This window comes from Gymnoscopelus braueri (genome assembly GCF_963280865.1).
Source record: "Gymnoscopelus braueri genome assembly, chromosome: 11".
Classification (NCBI taxonomy): Eukaryota; Metazoa; Chordata; class Actinopteri; order Myctophiformes; family Myctophidae; genus Gymnoscopelus; species Gymnoscopelus braueri.
The window spans coordinates 42,019,179-42,043,382 of NC_137613.1; the positions used below are offsets into that span (position 1 = coordinate 42,019,179).

Consider the following 24,204-nt stretch of genomic DNA (forward strand, 5'->3'; position numbering starts at 1 on the left):
CCTTTCTGTCCCCATCTGTCTTCAATTCCCCCCGGCTATAACGTTGAAGCAGTTTTACTTACTCAGCATTGCCACATAAAGCCCAGCCATCATGTAGCGGTTATGCACTTTGGTGTATGCAGCAGTTAGGACTGACATCATAGCTTATGTACACGCCACTGTCGCACAGAGAAGGCTTGAGAAAATAATACGGTAGTGGCAAGTTACAGCTTACTTTTATGATTTATTGAACTAAAGTTGTCTTGCGTTAATTTAGATGCACACGTGCAGTAGCAGCACAGACATCAGGGTTCAGTGGTTTCACGTTTGTGCCTTTTGTTGTAAATGTATTAAAAAGAACTGATTATATTCCTTCAACTACAAGACCCTGGAGTTGACTACTCCATTGAGGGGCAGGATAGCAAACACAACTTGACCTCAGTTGTTGGTTTGGATTCTTATTTAAACTATGTGTGAGGTTGTGTATCCATACTCTATAAACTCTGTGGGATGATTAATGGCTTGCTACTTGAGGGGCTGGTGGGAGGGACACAACAATTAACCGTTTTTTTTAACCTTCAATTACATTACAGTCATTTAGCAGACGCTTTTATCCAAAGCGACTTACAATAAGTGCATTCAACATAGGTAGGGAACGAAAACTACTAATCACCAGAAGTCTTTAGTGCATTATCTGCAAAAACAAGCAACCAAGAGTATACCTAGCGCTAAGGTAAAAGTGCAATATATCAGCTACCTATTTCCTTAAACAGATGAGACAAAATAGCTAAATCAAATGAGCATGAGCTAAAACAAATAAGTGAATCGACTAAACAAGATCCAATAAACAATCCAATAATCCAATAAACAATACAGCAATAGAAAACAAGCGTTCGTACAACTAGTTAACAACAAGTAGGTTAGGCAGAGAGGAAGGGTAGTGTTTCCTGAAGAGGTGAGTTTTCAGCCTGCGGCGAAATATGGGCAGTGACTCTGCTGTCCTAACATCAGTGGGAAGTTCATTCCACCACTGTGGGGCCAGAACAGAAAAGAGTCGTGACCGTGTGGATCGGCCAGAAGGACCTTTGAGTGATGAGGCAATCAGTCGCCCCGAGGTGGCAGACCGAAGTGGTCGGGCAGGGGTGTAGGCATCGACCATAGCCCGGAGGTAGGAAGGAGCTGTTCCTTTCACTGCCCTATAGGCTAGCACCAGGGTTTTGAACTGGATGCGAGCCGCTACGGGGAGCCAGTGTAGAGAGCGGAGAAGGATGGTTGTGTGGGAGAACTTGGGGCGGTTGAACACCAGACGAGCCGCAGCTTTCTGAACAAGCTCCAGGGGTTTGATGGCAGATGCCGGAGCACCAGCAAGGAGGGAGTTGCAGTAGTCCAGGCGGGAGATGACGAGAGCCTGGATGAGCACCTGGGCTGCCTTCTCCGTGAGGAAGGGGCGAATCCTCCTGATGTTGTAGAGCAGGAATCTGCAGGACCTCGTCACTGATGCGATGTTTGCCGAGAACGTCAGTTGATCGTCCAGGGTCACACCCAGATTCTTCGCAGTCCGAGTTGAGGTCACCACAGCATTATCAATGGTGATGGCCATGTCTCGGTGCGGACAGCCCTTCCCCGGGAGGAACATCAGCTCGGTCTTGTCCAGGTTGAGCTTCAGGTGGTTTGTCGACATCCACTCCGAGATGTCAGCCAGACAAGCAGCAATGCGTGTCTCCACCTGGGTATCAGAGGGGGGGAATGAGAGGATTAGCTGGGTGTCATCGGCATAGCAGTGGTAGGAAAAGCCATGGGAGTGGATGACAGCACCCAGAGATGTAGTGTAGAGAGAGAAAAGAAGAGGACCCAGAACCGAGCCTTGGGGAACCCCAGTTGTGAGCCTGTGTGGTTCTGACACAGACCCTCTCAGCATCACCTGGTAGGAGCGACCCGTCAGGTAGGATGCAAACAGGGAGAGTGCAGAGCCTGAGACACCCATCCCCTCGAGGGTGGAGAGGAGGATCTGATGGTTCACCGTGTCGAACGCTGCAGACAGGTCCAGGAGTATCAGAACGGAGGAGAGAGAGTTCGCTCTAGCGGCATGGAGCGACTCCGTCACTGCCAGGAGGGCAGTCTCTGTCGAGTGACCCACTTTGAACCCAGACTGGTTGGAGTCCAGGAGGTCGTTCTGGTGGAGATAGAAGGACAGTTGTTTAAAGACAGCACGTTCGAGAGTTTTAGATAGGAAGGATAGAAGGGAAACCGGTCTGTAGTTCTTGATCTCAGAGGGGTCAAGTGTCGGTTTCTTCAGGAGGGGGGTGACTCTGGCAGTCTTGAAAGTAGAGGGAAAGTAGCCAGATGTCAGAGAGGTGTTAATAAGGTGGGTTAAGAAGGGAAGAAGTTCAGGTGCAATAGACTGCAACAGAGTGGATGGGACCGGGTCCAGAGAGCATGAGGTGGGGCGACTAGAGGTAATAAGGAGAAGGACCTCGTTAGGGGAGAGGGGAGAGAAGTGGGATAGAGAGGGGATGGGGGGGGGGAGAGGAGTAGATGAGGGTAGAGGAGGGGGGGTGGCAGGCAGACGGGTGTGGGTAGTGCGCAGGGCACCAGCCGGGGGAGGAGGGAAGGAGGATCGGATATCGTTCACCTTCTTGTCAAAGAAGTTGGCGAAATCGTCGGGGAGGAGGGACGAGGAGGGAGGAGGGGGTGGAGGTTGCAGGAGAGAGGAGAAAGTTTCAAAGAGTTTTTTAGGGTTGGAAGCAGAAGCCTGAATTTTAGTGCAGAAAAAAGCAGCTTTAGCAGCTGATAGAGAGGAGGAAAAAGTAGAAATGAGAGATTGAAAGGTGAGAAGGTCCTCCAGGAGGTTGCCATTTCTCCATTTGCGCTCAGCCGCTCTCAGGCTCCGTCTCTCAGTCCGCACTGAGTCCGACAACCAGGGGGCAGGTGGAGTTTGGCGTGCAGGCCTGGTGGTGAGGGGACAGAGATGGTCGAGAGAAGAGGATAGAGTAGAGAAAAGAAGATCTGTGGCGGTATCAGGGGATAGAAGAGCAAAGGATTCAGGGGCAGGGAGAGCAGAGAGAACAGAGGAGGAAAGAACAGTGGAGGAAAGTGAGCGAAGATTGTGACGTGAGGCAATCATGTGGGTAGGGAGGGGCTGTGAGGGGGGAGAGGAGAGAGAGAGAGAGTAGGACATGAAATAGTGATCAGAGAGTTTCTTACCCTTTTCACTGGAAAGAGGAGTGACAGACAGGTTAGCAATAGAGCAGCCTCTGGTGAAAATCAGGTCCAGTTGGTTGCCCGCCTCATGGGTAGGAGGAGATGGGCAAATAACTAGGTCAAAGGCGGCGAGAAACGAAAGTAGTGGGTCTAGCTGCTTCTCAGTCGGGAGGTTGAAGTCACCCAGAAGGATGAATCCAGAGCCATCGACAGGGAAGTGGGAGACTAGATGGTCCAGCTCCTCCAGGAAGCCACCAGCAGGGCCCGGTGGGCGATAAACAACTGCAATGGTGAGCTTGACTGGATGAGAGACAGTGACCACATGAAATTCAAATGAGGTAGGAGAGAATTGTGACAGTGAAACAGGAGAGTATTTCCATTTTCTGGAAATTAGCAGACCAGCCCCACCACCTGTCCGCACGGCTCTGGGAGTGTGAGAGAAAGAGTACACATCTGACAGAGCCGCGGGCGTAGCAGTGTTTTCTGGTCTGATCCAGGTCTCAGTCAGAGCCAGGAAGTTAAGGGAGAGTAAGGATGCGTAGGCTGAGATGAAAGCAGATTTGCCTTCCACCACAGCCGAGTGGCAATTCCAAAGCCCTCCCGTTACCACTTGCTCGACGTGAGTGGAAAGAGTAGGATATATTAGATTAGTTGTATCGCGACATCTGGGTGTAACCCAGTGTTTTTGCGACCACCAGGAAGAGGAGAGGACAGGAATAGGAAGAAAACACATCGTAGATCACTAAACATATACACACTACTATAAATACTACTGCTATCACACTATTATATATCACTAAACACTGTTGCTGCTTATGAAGAGAAGAAGCACTCAATGTGGAAGGTCGTAAATTGACTAAGTCGGGCTTTGACAAAGTCGCCTGTTGCCTTCGTTCACTAGCCGCTTTGAAAGCTGCCGCTTTCAGAGCTGGTTTAAACCACTTCAATTGATTGCTAATTGTCTGCCGGGGAGTGTTGGCCCTCCCAGCCACTTTAACAGGTCAATCAATTTGGCTATTCTACCTGAAACTACCTTCAAGTGCTCTGTGAGACAGACACAGAGTATCAATGGGCTACTGCTTAAAGCACAAATACAAATATAAACTACAGACTAACACAAGCTAATAATACAGCACTAGTAGCAAAGCACTTAAAGTACAACTGCTAGCAACTTGCTAAATAAGAAAAATGCAATACTCACTACCCAGAAGTTCAGGAGCTCAGTTCACTCCAGATGTTGAAAGCACACTTCAATTGACTATAAAGAATTCCAGTGCAAAGGGACAATCAGTAGATGCCACCGTTTCTTTCTACTTCCAGGGACAAGACGCATGTGGAGTGGGTGAAAGCCTATCTTTCCATCTGGACTCAGCTCCAGAACTACATCAAAGAGCACCACACTACGGGATTGTCCTGGAGCAAGAGTGTAAGCCTGTTTTTTGTGCCCTCTTGCCCTTCTTGTTTCTCTATATCACACTCATATCTAATGTAATATATTTATTCATCAGATATCGTACATGGAAAGCTACATTCAAATAAACCACGGTAAAAATGTCTTCACCACCTCAGGGTCCTGTAGCCTCGGCCTCTGCGGCTCCTCCTGGTGGATGCCCCCCTCCCCCTCCCCCTGGGCCCCCTCCTCCCCCCATGGCCCTCGGCGAGTCATCGGGTGGTGGCAGTGCCGGCGCCCCTGCCACCAATGAACTGTTTGCCTCCATCAACAAGGGAAGCGACATTACCAAGGGTAGGTGGCACAGAGGATCTTACACCCACCGGCTGTCAACTTCTGGCCCCCGTTTGTGTTTGTAAACCTTGCTTGTAGGGGTGCAAAGTAATACATTTTCTTTTTTGAATACAGTACCGAAAATAGCAGATCAACAAACTCGGGTATGTTTGAGCTTGTAGATGCGTAATGAGACTAAAATTGATTTAGTAAAAATAATCAATAGTTGCAGCCCTACTTGCTTGCCAGCTATTTCTTTTCGTTTTTACAATTATTTTGTATCTTCCCCCCCTTTTTCTGCCTGCTTAGTTTATTCTGTCAAGTCCCAACTCCCATTATACTGTAGTCCCTTGTTTGTAGCTGCTGACCCCTACTGGTTGGTTTTAGGGAAGGTATAGGCAAGCATGTGCCTCCTGTCCACTTAATTCTTTTCACTTGACAGTGAGAAGTTTCACCGGGATGACATAACGTCAGCAGAAAAATACACCATTCTTCCCAGTGTAGCGCCCCACTGAACATAAACCCTGGCCAACCTGTAGAAGTTGATAGTGCAGCGACAGAGATCCTACCTGTCTTCCCATTCTTGAACGTGGCCATTTGTGTTTGTTGGAACACCCAGCCAAGCCAGGTGCACTGCGAAGGATTCAAACCCCTAGACTCCGTGGTGGTGTGCAGGAACTTGACCCCTCTGCCACTTGAGTGCCCCTATGACATCAGCTGTTTGAATGATTGTTTACCCACCTGTACCTTGCCATGCTTGGTGTATACAGGAATATTATGCTCTCACACTACACTATGCAGAAGATTTTACATGATAATTAAATATATAAACTACTGATAATTACCACTATCCTTTTTATCATGCTAGAAAGTCTCCAGTTTATTTCTTTCATGATTAGTTTGTGTGCATTTGACCAATGAAAGATGTTTTAATCTCTGTCTCCATTCTGTCCACCCCCCAGGCTTAAAGCATGTAGCCCACGACCAGATGACTCACAAGAATCCAGGCCTGAGGACCGCGGGTAGTGCGCCGGTCCGCACCGGACCCAAACCCTTCACCACCTCCCCCCGACCCGCTGCCACAGCTACCCCCACCCGCACGCTGCCCCCTGTGTTGGAGCTAGACGGAAAGAAGTGGAAAGTGGTGCGTCAATCACCTGCCGACCAAATAAAATCTAAATGTTTTTCTTTTTTTACAACAAACTCCAGAAACTATGCAACAATGCAAATGAATGTAAATATGTTTTGGAAAATGTATTTCCTAACTATAATGAAATTGTTAGGATTTTTTTAATGCACTTGTTTGTTTAAAAGATTTAGATTATTTTAAAGGCACTCGGGTGGCGCAGTGGTAAAATCCCTGCCCGCCACCACGGAGGTTGTGGGTTCGAATCGTGGTGCATCTGGCTTTGTCGGGCGTCTTTACGAACACAATTTTCCTGTGTTTGGGGGAGGGAAGCCGGGGGCGGGGAGGGTGATATTGGTCATTGCACGTAATCCTGCGGGCTGGGGCGGCACCTGTCAGCGGGGAGTGTTGGACGGGAGGAGTAGCGCAAAGGCTCTACGTCCTCCTGGTGGGGGCTCCTCACTGGCTGGTGAGTCGGCAGTGACTGACAACACAGAAATGTGTGTGTGGGAAGGAATCAATTGGCATAATGACTAAATTGGGGAGAAAAGGGGGTATGGCTACTAAAAATGTTTTAAAAAAAGATTTAGATTGTTTTCTACTTTTACCCCATACACATCCAGGACTTCTAACTAAACTAGGCAAACTAGCCATTCATCATACCTTCAAACTGCATGCAGACATACAGATGGTATCTATGGTAGATTACCATACATACCATACCCAGACGGTAACTGTACGTTACAACTTTTCCATGCTGTACTTCCTGTTCTCCCCTTGATGGAGGATGGTGGTTGCTCTGATGTGACCTTCTCAGTTTTGTGGCTTTTGCTCTGATGTGACCTCCTCAGTTTTGTGGCTTTTGGTCTGATATGACCTCCTCAGTTTTGTGGCTTTTGGTCTGATGTGACCGCCTCAGTATTGTGAGTCTTTTTTAAATTTGTTGATGTAGCTGACCCTGAGAAACTTGGGCATGAGTCACGGAGACTGAACAAGCCCTTGTTTGATACCAGTGCTGTTTATAGTCAAACCCTTTTATGGTAACTGCCATTCCCATCCTCTTTTTAAATCTCACCCGTGCAACCACTAACGTTCCTCTCCTCTACACTTTCCCCCCTTCATTCCTTCGCACTGTAGGAGAACCAGGAGGGAGCCCAGAATTTGGTGATCAGTGACACAGAGCTGAAGCAGGTGGTCTATGCCTTCAAGTGCAACAACAGCACACTGAACGTCAAGGGCAAGATCAACTCAATCACTATAGGTAAGAATGTCGGGGAAAATGACTAAACCCAAGGTCAGTTGAACTCAATTCTCAGGCTTTTAAGGCTTGGAGCTTGTGCTTCAGTTTGACAAATAAATGATTCTGATCATTCCTAATCCGGGGTGAGGAGGACTCAAATAGGCTCTTATTTCCGTCCTTGCTTTAACAGATGTATTTTTTTAGCTAGGGTCCTGTTTATGATTCTGTCAACCACAGTAGGTCGATAACTGGCCAATAGCGACCCCAAGTGGTTGGAAGAGTCATTGATGTGAAAGACACCCATAAGTACTGTATTGTATTTGGGTCATACTACTAAAGTAGTTGGTGTCCTTTAGCATTTTGAGACATAAACCCAGGTAAAGTTTGCATTCTGAGACATAAACCCAGGATAAAGTTTGCATTCTGAGACCTAAACCAAGGTAGAGTTTATGCAGTGTGTTGATCTGTATGATGTGCTTTTTTCTATGTTAGACAACTGTAAGAAACTGGGCCTGGTGTTTGATGACGTGGTGGGCATCGTAGACATCATCAACTGCAGAGACGTCAAGGTTCAGGTGTGTGTGTCCTGAAAACAAAATAAGAAAGGCTTTGTTGAGACTACAGTCAAACTGATTTATTTTTCAAATACGATCTTTAGAACCCACTTGTCCACACTGTTATTTGCAAGTGATCATATTGGATTTGTGTATTCTGACATCGTCGAAACTATCTGCATTGATTGCTTTGGTAAAGATATAGTTGTGTGTAATGCTTAATATTTATAATCTGTCGTACGATGGTATCACTCACCGAAAATAGCAGCTCACAGCTGGAGGTAGATCAGCTATTTTCGGCAAGTGGCATCGTCGTACAACATGGTATAAATTAGGCTTTAGTGTCTAGAGTAGATTGAAACGCATCTTTAGAAATTGGATTCGAATTGCATTTCAAAACCTGATTCTAATCTGTATTGGCCAAAAAACTGATTTGATCTGCCAGTTTGAACATAGTCAAAGACATCTCAGATGTTTACAAATTAGTAGTTAGAACATGAGTTTATTTCATTTAAATTTGTATTTGCATTGCATTTCTTGTTTTAGGTGTTAGGCAAGGTCCCTACCATGTCCATCAACAAGACGGACGGTTGCCATGTCTACCTGAGCAAGGACTCACTGAAGTGTGAAATCGTCAGTGCCAAGAGCTCAGAGATGAACATTCTGGTACCCAACAAAGATGGAGAATTTGTGAGTGTCTGCTCGGAAGGGCAGAATTTTGTTAGTTTAGTTAGTTTTTGGTTTTTGGTAGCTGTACTTTGCATGCAGAGCATTTAACAAAGCTGAATTGTATAATGTGGCACATTTTTTTCATGTTATGCACAAGGTTTTCATTTGCCTTTTTTATTACAGTGATGAGGTGATTGATATCGTAGTTGACTTAACATATATTGTTATATATTGTTTCTTCCGTCAGACGGAGATCCCTGTTCCTGAGCAGTTTAAGACTGTCTGGGATGGAAGCAAGCTCGTCACCACAGCATCAGAGATTGCTGCATAGAGGCAGCACATGAAACGGCCTCCCCTCTCTCAACACCACCCGCCACCTTTTGCAAATACCTGACTGATCGACCGGCCGACCATCCAGCTAACTCTCACAATGTAGACTTGAGATTCGGACCTCACCATGCTCTCTCCTTCCTCCCTATATCAGCCAACCACAGCTTAAGCTGTTCCTTCTATCAGCCAATGAGAGGACTGCTTGCTTGATCTGGAGCATTCCTCCAGCCAATTGCAGGGAGCAGCTTGTCATTTGAATTGGTGTTTCCATGGCCAGTGAGCACTCGTCACAAGCATTTATAAAATGAGGTTTGCCAATAACTGGTATGTTCTTCAATTTTTTACCTATCCAGAAAATCCTCTCCTAAATTTACCATATAGATGTAATAACATTAGCCAACATGGTGAGTGTGAGATAAGGCACTATTGTTAATGTTTTTACTCATGACAACACTGTAGCAATCAATCTAAACTAGCAGGTTTAACCAATCAATTTCGGTTTACAAAGTTTTTTTTTCCCAATAGGGGTCCAATAGGTTTGTTCATTATATGCAATCCAATGTCAAAGCACATGTACAACAAACCAAGCTCTTATACTGTACATAGTGTTGACTGTAACGGTGTTACTAACACTCTTTGGTGATAACAAACGAGTTAAGTGCACAGTCACTCAGTTTAATTCTCATAATTTGCTGAACCTGAACAAAAGGTAATGTTGAATGAGGCAAAGAAAAAAAGATCATTCCATGTATCACTGACCTCAGAACTCACGCATAGGACATTCCCTTGAATATTATATAAAAAAACACAATTAAAAAAACACATTCCATGGATGGAGGCATGAAAAGATAAAGCCAGGCAAAGAAATCAAGAGACGGCATGTGACCACAAGTGAATGGCTCCTTTGTTTTGATACAAACTGGAAGTAAAAAGAAAACGGCAGAGAGAACAATGTATATGAATGAATCATTGGCAGGTATGCCCCCCCCCACCTTAATTGGAAATATCTGCTGTTATGAACTGTACAGATTAGGGTTAGTAATGAAGTCTTGCACATAAGTCCTATCATCATAATCATCACCTCTTCACTTTCACACCAAGCCCCATCTTCACTTGTTTCTCTTTGGTTATCTTATGCTCTTGTAGCCATCAAGCTATTAGCTGGTTTTCTTTTTGTACCATCTGTTTCCATCATCTTTTACATCTTAATTTGGGTTCAGAATAACAATTCTGCTCATTAGTGCTGGTGGAGACTTCATTAAAAATGTTGCAATAAAATCATGAATTTGTGCTGTTATTTTTCCTGAAGGGGAGGAATGTGTCTGCCCTTGATTGGTAGATACAATTGTTAAGTATTTTGTTTTCAATGTTTTGTTGCAAATAATTGCCTTGACATGTTGGTTTTGTTAGCATGTAATTTTCTTTATTGCAAAAATACAATATCCCAAAACACATCCCAGAACCAGTTCCAAGAGAACACATGAGAACCTTTAACATCAGCATTGAATAACAGTAACAGTAGAATAACAGTCAAAATAGCTAAAATCAATACATGGCATCAAAATAAAAACGCATCAGCAGCAAAGGCTTAACATGCCACAAGTGATCAGTGCAGCAGGGAGAAAAGTTAGTGCATGGTTACCCCAATTATATTAAACAAGCTAAACAAAGGTTAATTCCCAGAGATGACATTCATCAATCGGTATTTGAGTTCTATAATGCTTCTCTAAATGAATTAATGAACGCCAGGTTTTTATGTACAGGAGTGGTCAACCAGTAAAATGTTTCTAGCGCAGTAAAGGCAGTAGATTAGCATTGAACCACTCTTTGGAGAACTGCAGGTGGTCTCCGGGACTGGCAAGAAATACCAGCTTTCCAACCTTGTCCATCGCTGCCAGCCCCAGACGATCCTGGATAAAGACAATGGGTAAGATCAGTTGTTTCACCTTTAACCATTATATAGGCTATCATTTGTTGATTCAAAATGCATCGTGATGTGTTGTCAGCTTGTAGATCTGCTATTTTCACTGAATGTTCACATTTTACAGTCATTTCTTGGAGCATTTTCTTGGGGACCAATCCTGTAACCGTTAATAAACTTGACAGCTTTCCTAGCTAACCTGACACTGAAATTCAACATTCAAACATACAAAACATGTTGTCACATTAGAAGAATTGCCAAATCTGAGCAACCATGATGTTGACACTGAACTACCCATTAAGATTAAGATAAAAAATATATAATTGAACATAAAAACGAAACTTTGTTTTTGACCTACTGCATTGAATCTCAATACTTTCACCATCAACTAAATTATATAACTATATGTAATAGCACATTTTGCTTTGCAAAATGTTGAGGTTTACCTCTTTGTAGAGAATGCTTTCTTGAAGGGTTTCAGTCTCTTTGGCCTGGCCTGTTTTCAGGAAGCCAAACCACTAGAGAAAACAGGAAGTCAACTATGAGGTGGTTGTTCTGTTCAGCTTCATTACATTTGTCATAAAGAGACATACACGAACGTATTTGTGGTCAATGGTATTTCAGATGAGGAAATGATTTTACCAGTTTCTATACCAATTTACCATAGTCACGTGTGCCTGTGAATAACACTGAAATTGTGAGAATGTATTCAATGTAGTGCAAGGTCCCCACCTCAGAATCTACTGGATCCACAACACTGTCCTGCAGAAATTTCACCATAACAAACTTGTCCAACAACTGGAGGTTCTTCTTATAAGTCTCATTCACAAACTAGAAATACAAAAATGTAGAAAGTATTTGAAAGGAATTCTTCAAATCAGATGACAGTAAAACAAATGTGTAAACCACATTTATAATGAACCTATTAAGGGCTGAGACCCTGACACTTTTTTTCTAAAATATTTCTCTGTTTAATAACACTGCTAGATAGATTAAATAAGTCCTAGGACCTAAACTATGTGTGTGAAAAGAATAGGGCAGTGTTTTGCCTATAGACATTACTTGCATATCGTCAGTGTCCAGCCGGGACCAGCTAACTCCATTTTCAGTTTTTTTTTTTTTTTTCATAAATCAGCGCTATTGAACCCCCTCTACATCTGTGTAATTTTTTTTTTAATAACATATGAAAAGTATTAAAAAGCGCCTCTGACACAAACTCCTAACTCCATTGGACCCTCAAACTGTCCGTCAAAAACAAACAACTCCCCCCTCTCAGGCTCTCAGAGAAGCTCTGCTCTGTATGAGGCAGACAGGGAGAAGATTTTTCAATGCTTTTGGGAGAACATAAACTGGGAAGAGAAGAGAATGTATGTGCAAGGTTTGATAGATTTCACCCCAGTAAAGACGAGAAGGGTGTCTTCACAAAGGTCATCTGCTCGTGTTTTCTTTTTAAATGTTAATGGACAGAGAATGAGTGTGTGCAGGAGTTTGTTTCAAACAGAGCTCAAGGAGATCATGCCAAAAGACTTTCACAGCTTTTATGACAATCTAAAGCACTAAGAAACATCCACCACACACACGCAACACAACACAACACACAACAGTGTGATAATAAAATGTTGATAGGTATATGATAGGTAAATTCAACTGTGGTTGTTATTGTTAGTGCAGTAGGCTACAGATTTGATAGGCTACAGATTCTATTTTTCATGAATGTATTTTGTATTTATATGCCATTTATTTATTGTTGGTGTGCCATGATTACTTTTGTTAAATACATGATTGAGTATTGAGGCAGAATTGTTTGTTGCACTCAACTGTAGAAGAACAACAGTGGTAACAGTTAGATCAATGGTTGTTTACAATGCATGTTAAAATAAAAGTTGTTTAAGTACAGAATTCAGCTTGATCTATACTTAGTATATGAGGATGGCGCTCACCATAAATAGCTGATCTCCAAGCTCACAATGCGTTGTGATGTGTTGTGAGCTTTGAGATCCATTGCCAGCTGTTCTTATCAATGATGGACAAAACCTCCTAACTCCACTTGCGCTGGATTTGTGTTTGGACAAAACTCCTAACTCCACTTGAGCTTGATTTGGGTAAAGTGGTGATAATATAATGACACATGCAAGTATCTGATAATATATAAAGTCACAATACCAAGTTTGATGAGGCAGTATTGCTTTGTTTTAAAAATATAAGGTTTTCTTCATTTTCTGAAAAATTGATATTTTGTTTTTCATTTCCTGAACAATTACCATTTTGGATTTAGCTGGTTTCCGGCCGAACAGCAGAGATATGTTGCTTGACTTTTTCTTCACCCTAATCTTTACGATGAATTTTATATTTGATGCAAACTTTACATGTGGTAGAGTACACAATGAGCTAACTATTCAATAAAACAGTCAGTCCCATACTGACCCTCTCCTGATTGATGTCGGCCAGGAAAAGACTGTGCTTCTTGTACAGGTCATCATTCAGAGGGTCGTGCCAGTACTGTGCCTGCACCAGGCTGGTAATAAAATTACAATGAGTCGGTAAAATATCTGATAACACACCGACACCAATTATGGTGATAGGGGTCAAGTGACACAAGTCAATATTACTAAAGTTGTGCTAAAGATAAATAAACAATGCTGGTTATTCTGCAAATGCAAATTGCTGACAAACAATAATGCAATGCAAAGACGGACCAAACGAGAGGTAGGGAGGGAGAGTGAGATGGACACAATAAGGCAAAGGAAAACTCACTGTTTTTGCATCATGCCAGAGTATGCTTCAGCATTGAGAGCTTTACGAATCCAGTCGCAGATATGGGAGCTCTCTCCTGGACACCTTGGGAGACCATACACTCCTTTTGGAATGGATGAAGAAAGCAAATCAAGCAAATCAATCTGTTGAAATGTTTTTCTTTTATATTATGTAATTTGGGCTATTGTTATAGTTAATCATTTAGTATATGTATGCGTATTAATGTAGTGTGTTGAGTAATATCTGGGCTTTTACAGGATTGATGTGCTGGAATAAATCTGTTTTTAAGCATTTAGTTATGTGTGCAAGTCCTATATTTCTTTACACTGCACTTAGTTTTTTGGTGTGCAAGTGTTTGCCAAATAATTCTGGAATTATTAATTTATGTAAAATATTATCTTATTGACAGTTTTCCCCCAAGGTAACTGATCACATAATGGATGTCACTGTGATGTTACCTTGGTGCTGGCCACCAACTGAGATCAGGGTTTTCATTGGTGGAGAGGGACAGCGCTGGGCCAAAGCCCTCCTGGAAGGAGAGGAAAGATCATAGCAAGCTTCCTCATTCTGGCACTACTGAGACAAATGCTATAAACCAAGAAAGAACCTAACGTCTTTCTCTAAATACTTGAATCCACTTGTGATGTCGCTCACATCATGAACTCTATGCGTCTCATGCACCCAACAGCACATGTCATCATACACACCTCATACTAAAGGACTGCAATGGAAACAAGCTTTTCTCATTATCCTGTTGATTATGGTGGGTCAGATGTATGTGTGACATATGATTTTATTTCATGATCAATAAAGACCTCAATCAATCAATCAATCAATCAGTCCAACTAGTATCACACTCTCTTAACGAAAAACACACCATGTCCACACCAAGAGTCACTTACAGAAATTGTCCCCCCTGTGAGAAACCCATGGCATTGTAGCCACCGTTTAGCTTGGGGTCCTTGGCCAGCTGGCTGCATACCATGGACACCTGATCATTCACATCTGAAAAGAAGCCATTCTCTGTGTCCTGGAAAAAAGGAATTTGTTCAAAAAGGAAAATTTTAAAAGGAGCTGTCTGGAGGAAAGGAAAGACAAAATATCTTATCTGATATATGTTAAGAGTTAATAAACACTCACTATCTATATAATGACGTCAATAGTTCAAAATTTGTAATATAATTTATCATTCCAGAGTGAGGTGGATTTTGTTGCTTCTATTTAACAAGCTATTTTCAAATTAGACAATCAATGAAACAATTTTAAGTGGGTGAGAGCTTCATGCCATGTGTGTAGTAGTGTGTACCTGGATAATATTGTCACCAATCATTAACGACAGCACGTAAATCCCAGGAACCTCCTCTTCTACCATCTTCTTAATGAACCCCATACTGAGAGGGTTGCAACAACTGTCACCTAATTAGCAAAACATAAGTATATGCATGGTTTATTTTGACGAAGATAGCTCAATAATCAAGGTTTTATTTGTCACTTACTCATACAAGTACAAGCAGCAAAATACTGATGGGACCTGTTCTGCAAAAATGTTCTAACATATCAATTCAATTGTAGTCCACATGGGAATTAGCTGGTGCCCTTGCTTAGTGGCACTTTTGGCCATTTTGAGCTCTGCTGGTGCCAGGAAAAAGGATTAACAAGGCTTCAGTTCAACTACTGTACCAACTACCCACTTGCATAACCTGATGAACAACATGCACACTGTCAAACAGTCAGACAAATGACAAAAAATCCCTTCACGATCAATAATTTTCATTTTCTGATTATTTAGCACAATTCCTTACCCATCCCATGCCACAAGACCAGTGGCAATGAGCCATTGCTGGATTTATGGACGGGGCTCCCAGCAACCAGCAGTGGACAAGACAGGAGGAGAAACTGCAGTACTGTTGTCATCTTGGAGCCTAAAAACAAAGTCAATAGTATTTCATGTTAGTTTGTGAGGGAGAAAAGGAGAAGTCAGTCTGGTGATGTTGTATGTCATGAGATGATCATAGATCAGAATCAGTTTTATTGTCACTTCCACAATACACACTAGGCATACAGGGGAGCAAAATACCGTTCTCCGCAACTCATGGTGCTTGGCAATTGTCACATTTAAAACTAAGACGCATTAAAAAGAGACAAAGCCATTTAAAAACATTAAAAAGTATAGAGAGAGCAGACAACATTAGTTTTTTAAAAAAAGTGCTGATGCATTCAAAATAAACAATAGATCAATGTATTTGATCGAGTCTGACTCAAAGGTCAGACTCGAGAAAATACATCTATGATAGTCTTGATCCGAGCTAAGCTAGTTCTGAGTTTTCAACAATGAGACAAACAAAAAAATATATAGTAAGTAAGTATACCAAAAGTGAAATCTAACCTTAATGCGCCATACAGACCCTGATCAGGAAGTAGCTGCAAGAGGCTACGCTACACCCTTAAGTTCTGACCGTACGTGTAATCTATCTAAATGTGTAATATTCAATGTGTGAGATTAGATCACTACACATTATACAGTATACATGCCGGCCCAAGCCGGTCTTTAAATATAATATAATTTGAATGGGGAGGGAAATCATCACTTACCGTCCAACTCCATCCAGTTCAGTCCTCCTTGTTATTCTGCACTGCATTGGTTGTTGTCACGTGATAATGTTTCAGTGCTGCTAACCAATCATACGCAGGGGGCGGAGACGTCATCGTCAGCAGGGTTGCCATGGCCGCTTATTATAAGCGACTTCGGGCTTGTTTTTCTGTAAAGTTGCGTGGTTACTTGCGGCGGGTTGCTGTTTTTTGGGCTAGTTTCTAAAGTGTAGTTGCTTATTTGGGCTCAATTGCTCAATTGTTTCATAATAACATTTTGTTGTTTAAACCTGTGGTTTAAACAACATTTTCATGTCAAGGGGTCAAGGACCCTCAGATGAAATGTATTTGTCCACGGACCCCCATTTGAAAGATATTTTGTGCCAGGGAGTGTGGAAGGAACCTATGAGTGGGACCCCCCCCAATGACCCCCATCCAAGATTTGTTTTGAAAAAGCATTTTTGTTGTTGAAAATAGCAGATCTACAAGCTCATCGCGACGCGTTGTGAGCTTGAAGATCGGCTATTTTCAAACAGCCGCAGCCTACAGTCGCTGCTTTTGGGCTTGTTTTTTTTCATAGACCTGGTTGCTTGTTTATTTCGCAAAACCTGGCAACGCAGATCGTCAGTCACGAGGGCGGAAAGAAGGGTCTGACTTGTGATCAGCTTCTCAGCTGCTTAGCTAAGCTTTTACACTTTATTATTAATATTTACTTATGTGGGCGACTGTTTTAATCATATTGTGAGGTGTGGATAGTACTTTACAGACTAGCCTTGGACTAAACCAACCGCCAAGTCCTGATCAGATCACATATTAGCTCCTTTCCCCTGTTATGCGGTTACATTGTTTTAGCCATGAAAGTCGATAACAAAATTCCACATCGGATTTAGCCTCACATTGGTGGCTTTTGTTGAACACGGTCGGTCGGTTAGGCAACCCGGGACACACAATGTCGATCCAGTACGAAGAACCAGCGTTGTCGGGGAGTTTCGGTGTGGTTGGCTCGTTTCCCAAGGATTTTGGCTACGGTGTGGAGGAAGAAGAACCAGACATCGAAGAGAGCTCGACGTCAGCTGACTCCAAACCACGAATATTATTGATGGGACTCAGACGAAGTGGTAAATCTTCCATTCAGAAGGTAATCCATGTTCTACCAGCCTAGTACCAGTGTTGCCACATTTTGTGAGAGAAATAAGCAACCGGGAAAACAAGCCCAAAGGAAGCAACTAATTGCCCATATGAGCACTTTGTGTATAAGCGCACAACGTGTCGCGAGCTTGTAGATCGGCTGTTTTAAAATAAACAATTGCAAAAATAAAATAAAATGTGAAATATTTCTTTCTTACACAAATGCTCCCTGGCGCAAAACACTTTCATGAAAATATTTGAGAACCACTGGTTTGAATAATAATACATTTTGTAAAGTATACTTTAGAAACAAGCCCAAAAAACCTCAACCACCAATTTTTACAAACAACAAAAAGAAGCCAAAAGTCGCTTACAATAAGCCGACATGGCAACACTGATTACCACCCTCTGTTCTGTGAAGGGGTGGACATTCTGTGCAAATCAAGTAGAACACGATGAACATTTTTGTGAAAATTCTATTCATGCCATGGACATACGAAATGAGCTGATAATAATATTACTGGAAACACAAAGAGCTACCCTTAAATGTATTAGATTAGGGCAGTCGTTCTCAAAGTGGGTCGAGGGACCTTCTTTGAGGGGGTTCCAAATAGACCCTTACAGGTCTGTAACTCTCAGAGTTATGGGGGTCCTAGCCCTGGTCCAGAGCGTTAGTCACAAAATGCTCTGGACCAGGGCTATGAAAATAAAAAAGTTTGAGAACCACTGTTCTAGGGGACTCCTAATGTGTCATACATAGTAAATCAGTGTCATACATATTCTGAAGAAAACCTGGAGACTTGTCATTCAGTAATTGGGTCTTGCCATGGACACATTTGTACAGACATATTGATGACCCCTGGATGAAATTGTAGCTAATGCATGAGGATCATATGTTTTTGTTTCCCCTGCCCAGGTTGTATTCCACAAGATGTCGCCCAACGAAACACTGTTCTTGGAGAGCACTAACAAAATCTACAAGGATGATATCTCCAGCAGCTCTTTTGTCAACTTCCAGATTTGGGACTTCCCAGGACAGGTGGACTTCTTTGACCCCACGTTCGACTATGAGATGATCTTTCGGGGTACAGGGGCGTTGATATTCGTTATTGATGCTCAGGTAGGATGACACTATACCGTATATGCACCCATTGACCTAACGATTTGTGGGTTGTAGTGACACAATAGGCCACATGACCTGTGGAATTCATGGGGTGAATTGCTTCATAAAGACTCTTGATCATTGCTAAATATTTTTTTTGTCCACTCCTTTTACTAGGATGATTATGTTGAGGCTCTTGTGAGGTTACATCTCACTGTCTCCAGGGCCTACAAAGTCAACCCAGAAATCAACTTTGAGGTGTTCATCCATAAAGTAGATGGGCTGTCAGATGACCATAAGATTGAGACCCAACGAGACATCCATCAGAGGGCCAATGATGACCTGGCTGATGCAAGTCTAGAGAAGCTTCACCTCAGGTGAGGTTTGTTGAAAGAACACTTCTTTTCTTTTATTGTTTAACATTGTTTGTAATGGCATAAGTACAAAAGCATGTGATTACAATTGTATCCCCCTTCGCCCTTGTCTCTGTATGTATAATAAAGGAAAAGGAAAAAACACAATGTCACTGTCACAATATTGATGTGAATACATATAAATTATATTAAACATAAATTGCAGATATTGTGCATAAAATGAAAGATTGTGTCAACGTCATTAATATAAAGAAATAATATGTGAATGAATAAAACAAAAATTATTAAATAAGGATAACTGGAGTTTGACAAAAAATAAGATGAATCTTCTGTGACATGCTGTGTATAGCTTGAGAATGTAGCTTACCTGCCAATGACATCATCAGCAGGGATTTCAAGCTAATGGAAACTACATATTTCTCTTCCTGGAACATTAGCACGCTAAATAGTATGGAAAGCTAGCTACCATGTTAAAATAGTGGCTACAGTTGTTGACTCAATTAATGAATCAAACAATACAGTTGTTGAATCAAACAAGTTTGATGTTGGTTTATTTTATACATCTTTTTATTGGAGAATAACTATTTTAATATTCAGCCATTAAATAATACAGCTCTCCATAGATTTTTTAAATTACATTGACAAAGACATTGACAACAAAATAAAACACAATATCACAAGATAAAAATAAAATGACAGTAAACAATAACACAAAGAAAAAACAGAACAGAAAACAGACAAATAGAAACACTTAACATTACTCCCACCCATCCACCCACCCACACGCTTACCTAACCCCTACATGCCTTAGAAATGAATAAACAAAAATCTGATCCAAACAAGTTTGAGTTTGATCTAGCTTGAAATCCTTGCTGATGATGTCATCATAAATGTTCGAGCTATCCACAGCCTGCCTCTGAAGCACAGAGCCAGTAGACTGAAATGGTACCATGATCCTGTAGTGGGCATTAGTAAGGAGGACCCTATTATTATTATTATTATTATTATTATAAATAAAGAAACCGCATATTCTGTCAAAAACTGGAGATCTAGATTGTGGATGAACGTATTATTTGCCATAACACTTTCAGCATCTTTTCTAATATGTTGACTCTTCTCTGTCCTTTTCTCATAGCTTTTACTTGACTAGTATCTACGACCACTCCATATTTGAGGCCTTCAGTAAAGTAGTGCAGAAGCTCATTCCTCAGTTGCCAACTTTGGAGAACCTTTTGGACATTTTTATATCTGTACGTTTCCCTTTTTTGTCATGCAATACATATTTGAATTGCTATAAACACATCCATGTATGTCTCCTTGGTACACTTTATTGTTAATGTATATACAGTAAATATATGTATATAGAAAAAAGAGAGAAAGGAGCTCTGTTTGGCTGGAGTAAAAATCCTCAACAAGGTGCTCTTTGGTACACCTGGGTGACAATTGATAGATGAGACCAAGGCACTCTTGTGGAAAAAATTTAAAGACTTGAATAGTGTGGATAATGCATAGCAAGAATAAAAAATACACTTACGCATTGCGGCAACAATGCCTTCATCAGGGTGACCTGATGAAGGCATTGTCACTAATGAGGCTTTTAAAAATGTCCACGAGTGCTTTGGTCTCATCCCTTTTTTTGCATATATATATATATATATTATTATTATTTTAATATTTTTTTTATGTGCTGGCAGAATTCTGGGATTGAGAAGGCTTTCCTGTTTGATGTAGTTAGTAAGATCTACATTGCCACAGACAGCTCTCCGGTAGACATGCAGTCCTATGAGTTGTGCTGTGACATGATAGATGTTGTCATTGACGTCTCCTGCATTTATGGGTAAGAAAGAACACTACAAACTGTGAAATCTGTATTCAGAATTTCCGTCTGATGTCTGTGCAGAAAGTTCACGCTTCCCATCTTTTCTCTTTTGACGGCAGCCTTAGTGAAGATGGCAGCGCCTATGACAAGGAGTCACTGGCCATCATCAAACTCAATAACACCACCGTCCTTTACTTGAAGGAAGTCACCAGGTTCCTTGCTCTCGTCTGTATCCTCAGAGAGGAGAGCTTTGAGAAGAAAGGTATGAAGTCTCAACTTAAAATTATTTGACAGTGGTTCAGTTACATTACGTGGTGCCTGGGTCCCGTCTCCCCAGGAATTAACTGCTCTTATTACCATATATTTGTCTTGTTCACAGGTTTGATAGACTACAATTTCCACTGTTTCCGCAAAGCCATCCATGAGGTGTTTGAAGTTGGCTCTTCAACACAAAGGATGGGCAATAATCCAGCTGGCTCACCCAGCAACAGTCTGATGAGCCTGAACTATGCTGCGGTAAATGGAAGTGCTCTTTGAACGAAGGCGATGAACCACAAACATTAGATTAGAACATTGAGTAAAGGCATGGAATTTTTGGAAAACATATAAAAATGGACAGCTGTCTCATGTGCAACAGATGCAGATTTTTTTATGTGCCGAAAACCAGACTGGTCCAGATCCAGAAGCTGAGCTGCACATATCAATATAATCTGTCATTGACTAATGACAGATGAAATGTATTTGCTGCAAATAACTGTAATGCTGCTGGATAAAAGCAGACAATGGCCATTTTTGGTCTCTCCCTGCACAGGCTCTTTGATTGGAGAGGGAAATAAATACACATAGTATATTTGTTTTAAAGAAATCTTGGGCAAAATAATGAACATTTCTATGAGCTAGTAAATGATTTTTATGTTTTGCTTCCCTCTACTGGCCACAGTGGGTGGTGGTGTACAAAGTTCACCAGCCAATTTCACGGTTTAGCAACCCAGTATGATGTTTAGAACAACAGACTAGAGAAGAATCGGACCTGCCTCTATTCTAACTGGTAGAGTAGACAAACTTAGTCAGCAAAGACAGTGGCAGCTTTGTATTACATTTCTTAGCATTATTCATGACATCTCTGAGATGGAGTGACTGACTAGATTTGAGTACACAGTAAAATCCTCAGTGTTATTTTAACAGGACAGTGGACAATTGTCCAAATCCATTTGGTTACCTCCTGTGTACACTCACAAATGGAAAGATTAACACTGTGTACTTCTCTGCACAGAGCTATTCATGTGAATTTGTGACAGTCAGCTATGCTTTATGTTTACCAGTCAACTTTCTGTATTTTATGGGCAAAAGAAAAACATATCTGGAAAGATATTAGATGCCACTTTAAGTATTTGCTGAAAACTGAGCTCAACTCCAATGGGTCCAAATATTTTTTTACAAGTACATGTAACAGAACAAACCTGTTTTATATATTTTCTCATTTTACTTTGAAATATTGAGTGCTGTAAATGGGTTTTATCCTGAACGTTAAAAAAAAAAATCCCATTGTGCACAATATTTGTTCCCTACTATAAACCAGCTACGCTCAGTATGTTTAGTGTTGATAATTAGTCATGCCACTACTACTGTCCAGCGTTCTGCTCAGGATCCTCAGACCTTAACTGTGCCAGTGAGACCATTAGAGTCTTGGTTGATTTACAGTGCTCCAACCATGGAGACAAAGGAATGTAGGTCTTAATGGAGTCTGGGATAACTGATTATACCTTTTCATTCGGCCAATCCACTGCACCTGCTGACAGTTTCTTTTCCTTTTTTCCCCCATAGCTTGGTGAATTTGCAGCCAAATCTGCCATAGTGAGATTATGTTCGTAGCATTTGATGATTTACTTTCCAGTGCAAGTTGAGTGTGACCTTGATGATTTTTTTTTAAATGTACATAGGCTTTAATAGAGTAATATAATATTTCATATTGTGTTGATTTGATCCTAATCCTAAGGAGAACAAACTTTTAGATGACAAGGGAAATGTGAATGGCTCCCACTATTTTGTCTGAAATTGTGAACATTAAAGTTATTTTTTCATCGTATAACTTTCACTTCTATTTGTATCCTTCCCAAGCTATTGTAGAGATGAACAGCAGATGGCATCTTCTCCTCATGTTAAATACTAGAGGCTTCAAGGTGATGTACTTATGTATTCTTCTATGGCAAGATGTCACAATTAATGTGAAGCATAAATTAGTCTTTACAGTTTGACATTAGGGCATTATGCATCACTGGTTTTCAAAGTGGTGTCTGGGGACCTTGAGGTGATTCCAGGAACAGTTTATACATTTAAGCCCTATTTACATTTTTGGCTATTCAAAAGCTTGTATATCCATTTCCAAAAAAATTGGGAAAATCTCGGCAATCTTGACTATTCTTATCTTATGGGGGTCCCTGACACAATCTTTTCAAATGGGGGTCCACAGCCAAATACATTTGGGGGTCCTCAACATGAAAATAGGCTACTTGAGAACCTCTGTTACGTGATGATGTATGGACAACTTTTGCTGTCTGTAAACGGAACAATGAACAGATAGCACTCAGAATATGCCGTATATAGGCTACCTTGGGAAACAAGCATTAGTCGTGTGATCATGTGCTCGTATACATTGTGACATGCCTAATGTGTAGTGGCAGGATGGAGCCACAACTGAAGCCTCTAATCAACTCCAGACCTCCAGCTCAAGCCCCATGGAAAATGGAGGTCAAGAAGGAAGAAAATGATATCTTGCTCTCCAGGAAATTTAAGGACCCGGCAGTTTCTCATGACCGCAGCATTTACAGAGCGAGCTTGTGAGGATTGAGGAACATAAAACTTAAACTTGAAAGACAGCATAAAGAGAGACCCTTCTGGTTGTTCACTGTGCCACCATCTGCTGCATGACAAATGACATATGTGCAGAAAGAGGCTGGTATTGGGGTGTGAAGCATTAAATATGACTAAAGAACACATTATGTGGTTTACACTATACAGTATAGTCAAACACTATAGGCTGCTCAAGTACAATTTTGAGGTATAGTTGTCTACTTTCACTTTACTTGAATATTTCAGTTTTTGATACTTTGTAATTCTATTCCACTATCTCAGTGATTGCATCTTCCAAACCTGGTTGCATCTTCTTCCACCACAGGTAATTAGGCAAATATAGGCCGAAGGTTACAACGCTTAAAGGTTCTATACTCTTAGAGTTATGGGGTCCATGGCTTAATTTGTGGAAAGTAACTAAGTACTTGTACTCAAGTGCTGCACTTAAGTACAATACTGAGGTACTTTTACTTTACTGGAGTATTTCCAATTTGCAATACTTCTACTCCACTACATCTCAGAGGCAAATATTATACTTATACTCCACTACAATTATTTGAAAACTTTAGTTAAGCTACTGGTTACTTCGTAGATTTAGATTATTATTACAAAACACACATTATCCACTTCAGCCCTACATTTCGGCCATCCACTTCAGCCCTACATTTCGGCCATTTGAAAATAGCCGATCTACAAGCTCACACATTGTGAGCTTGTAGTTTGGCAATTTCAAAAGATTTTCATACCTTTTAAAAACTTGTGAAATGGGACATTCTGCATAATGAGTTCTTTCTACTTTTGGTACCAGTAGGCTACATTTTGATACCAATGCTTTTGTACTTGTA

The 24,204-nt window shown here is 41.5% G+C and overlaps 3 protein-coding genes across 4 annotated transcripts in view; 2 read left to right on the forward strand and 1 right to left on the reverse strand.

Moving 5' to 3' along the window:
* The window catches only part of cap1 (CAP, adenylate cyclase-associated protein 1 (yeast)), a 28,488-nt gene extending 18,385 nt beyond the window's left edge, over nucleotides 1-10,103 (forward strand). Inside the window, exons 7-13 of the mRNA XM_080442851.1 lie at nucleotides 4,501-4,606; nucleotides 4,750-4,924; nucleotides 5,866-6,047; nucleotides 7,167-7,290; nucleotides 7,762-7,844; nucleotides 8,370-8,513; nucleotides 8,740-10,103. Coding sequence (XP_080298977.1) covers nucleotides 4,501-4,606; nucleotides 4,750-4,924; nucleotides 5,866-6,047; nucleotides 7,167-7,290; nucleotides 7,762-7,844; nucleotides 8,370-8,513; nucleotides 8,740-8,823 — 898 coding nt within the window. The 3' untranslated portion in view covers nucleotides 8,824-10,103. The remainder of the gene's footprint in view (nucleotides 1-4,500; nucleotides 4,607-4,749; nucleotides 4,925-5,865; nucleotides 6,048-7,166; nucleotides 7,291-7,761; nucleotides 7,845-8,369; nucleotides 8,514-8,739) is intronic.
* Nucleotides 9,342-16,176, reverse strand: ppt1 (palmitoyl-protein thioesterase 1 (ceroid-lipofuscinosis, neuronal 1, infantile)). 2 transcript variants are annotated; one of them, XM_080442852.1, is made up of 10 exons: nucleotides 16,090-16,176; nucleotides 15,300-15,419; nucleotides 14,804-14,913; nucleotides 14,400-14,527; nucleotides 13,956-14,026; nucleotides 13,498-13,600; nucleotides 13,168-13,258; nucleotides 11,476-11,574; nucleotides 11,190-11,261; nucleotides 9,342-10,732 (listed from the first exon to the last, which is right to left on the reverse strand). In XM_080442852.1, exons 1-10 carry the CDS (start codon nucleotides 16,100-16,102, stop codon nucleotides 10,610-10,612), a joined length of 930 nt encoding a protein of 309 aa, XP_080298978.1. In that variant the 5' UTR covers nucleotides 16,103-16,176; the 3' UTR covers nucleotides 9,342-10,609. The 2 variants fall into 2 exon arrangements, with proteins under 2 accessions (XP_080298978.1, XP_080298979.1); XM_080442853.1 differs by lacking the exon at nucleotides 16,090-16,176 and adding an exon at nucleotides 15,884-16,008.
* Nucleotides 16,177-16,728: 552 nt separating this feature from the next.
* On the forward strand, nucleotides 16,729-22,598 carry LOC308095247 (ras-related GTP-binding protein C-like). The gene is made up of 7 exons (XM_080442230.1): nucleotides 16,729-17,224; nucleotides 18,131-18,334; nucleotides 18,494-18,693; nucleotides 19,826-19,940; nucleotides 20,385-20,527; nucleotides 20,629-20,771; nucleotides 20,889-22,598. The coding sequence occupies exons 1-7, from the start codon at nucleotides 17,036-17,038 to the stop codon at nucleotides 21,044-21,046; spliced, it is 1,152 nt and encodes a 383-aa protein (XP_080298356.1). The 5' UTR covers nucleotides 16,729-17,035; the 3' UTR covers nucleotides 21,047-22,598.
* The last annotated feature ends 1,606 nt before the right edge of the window (nucleotides 22,599-24,204 follow it).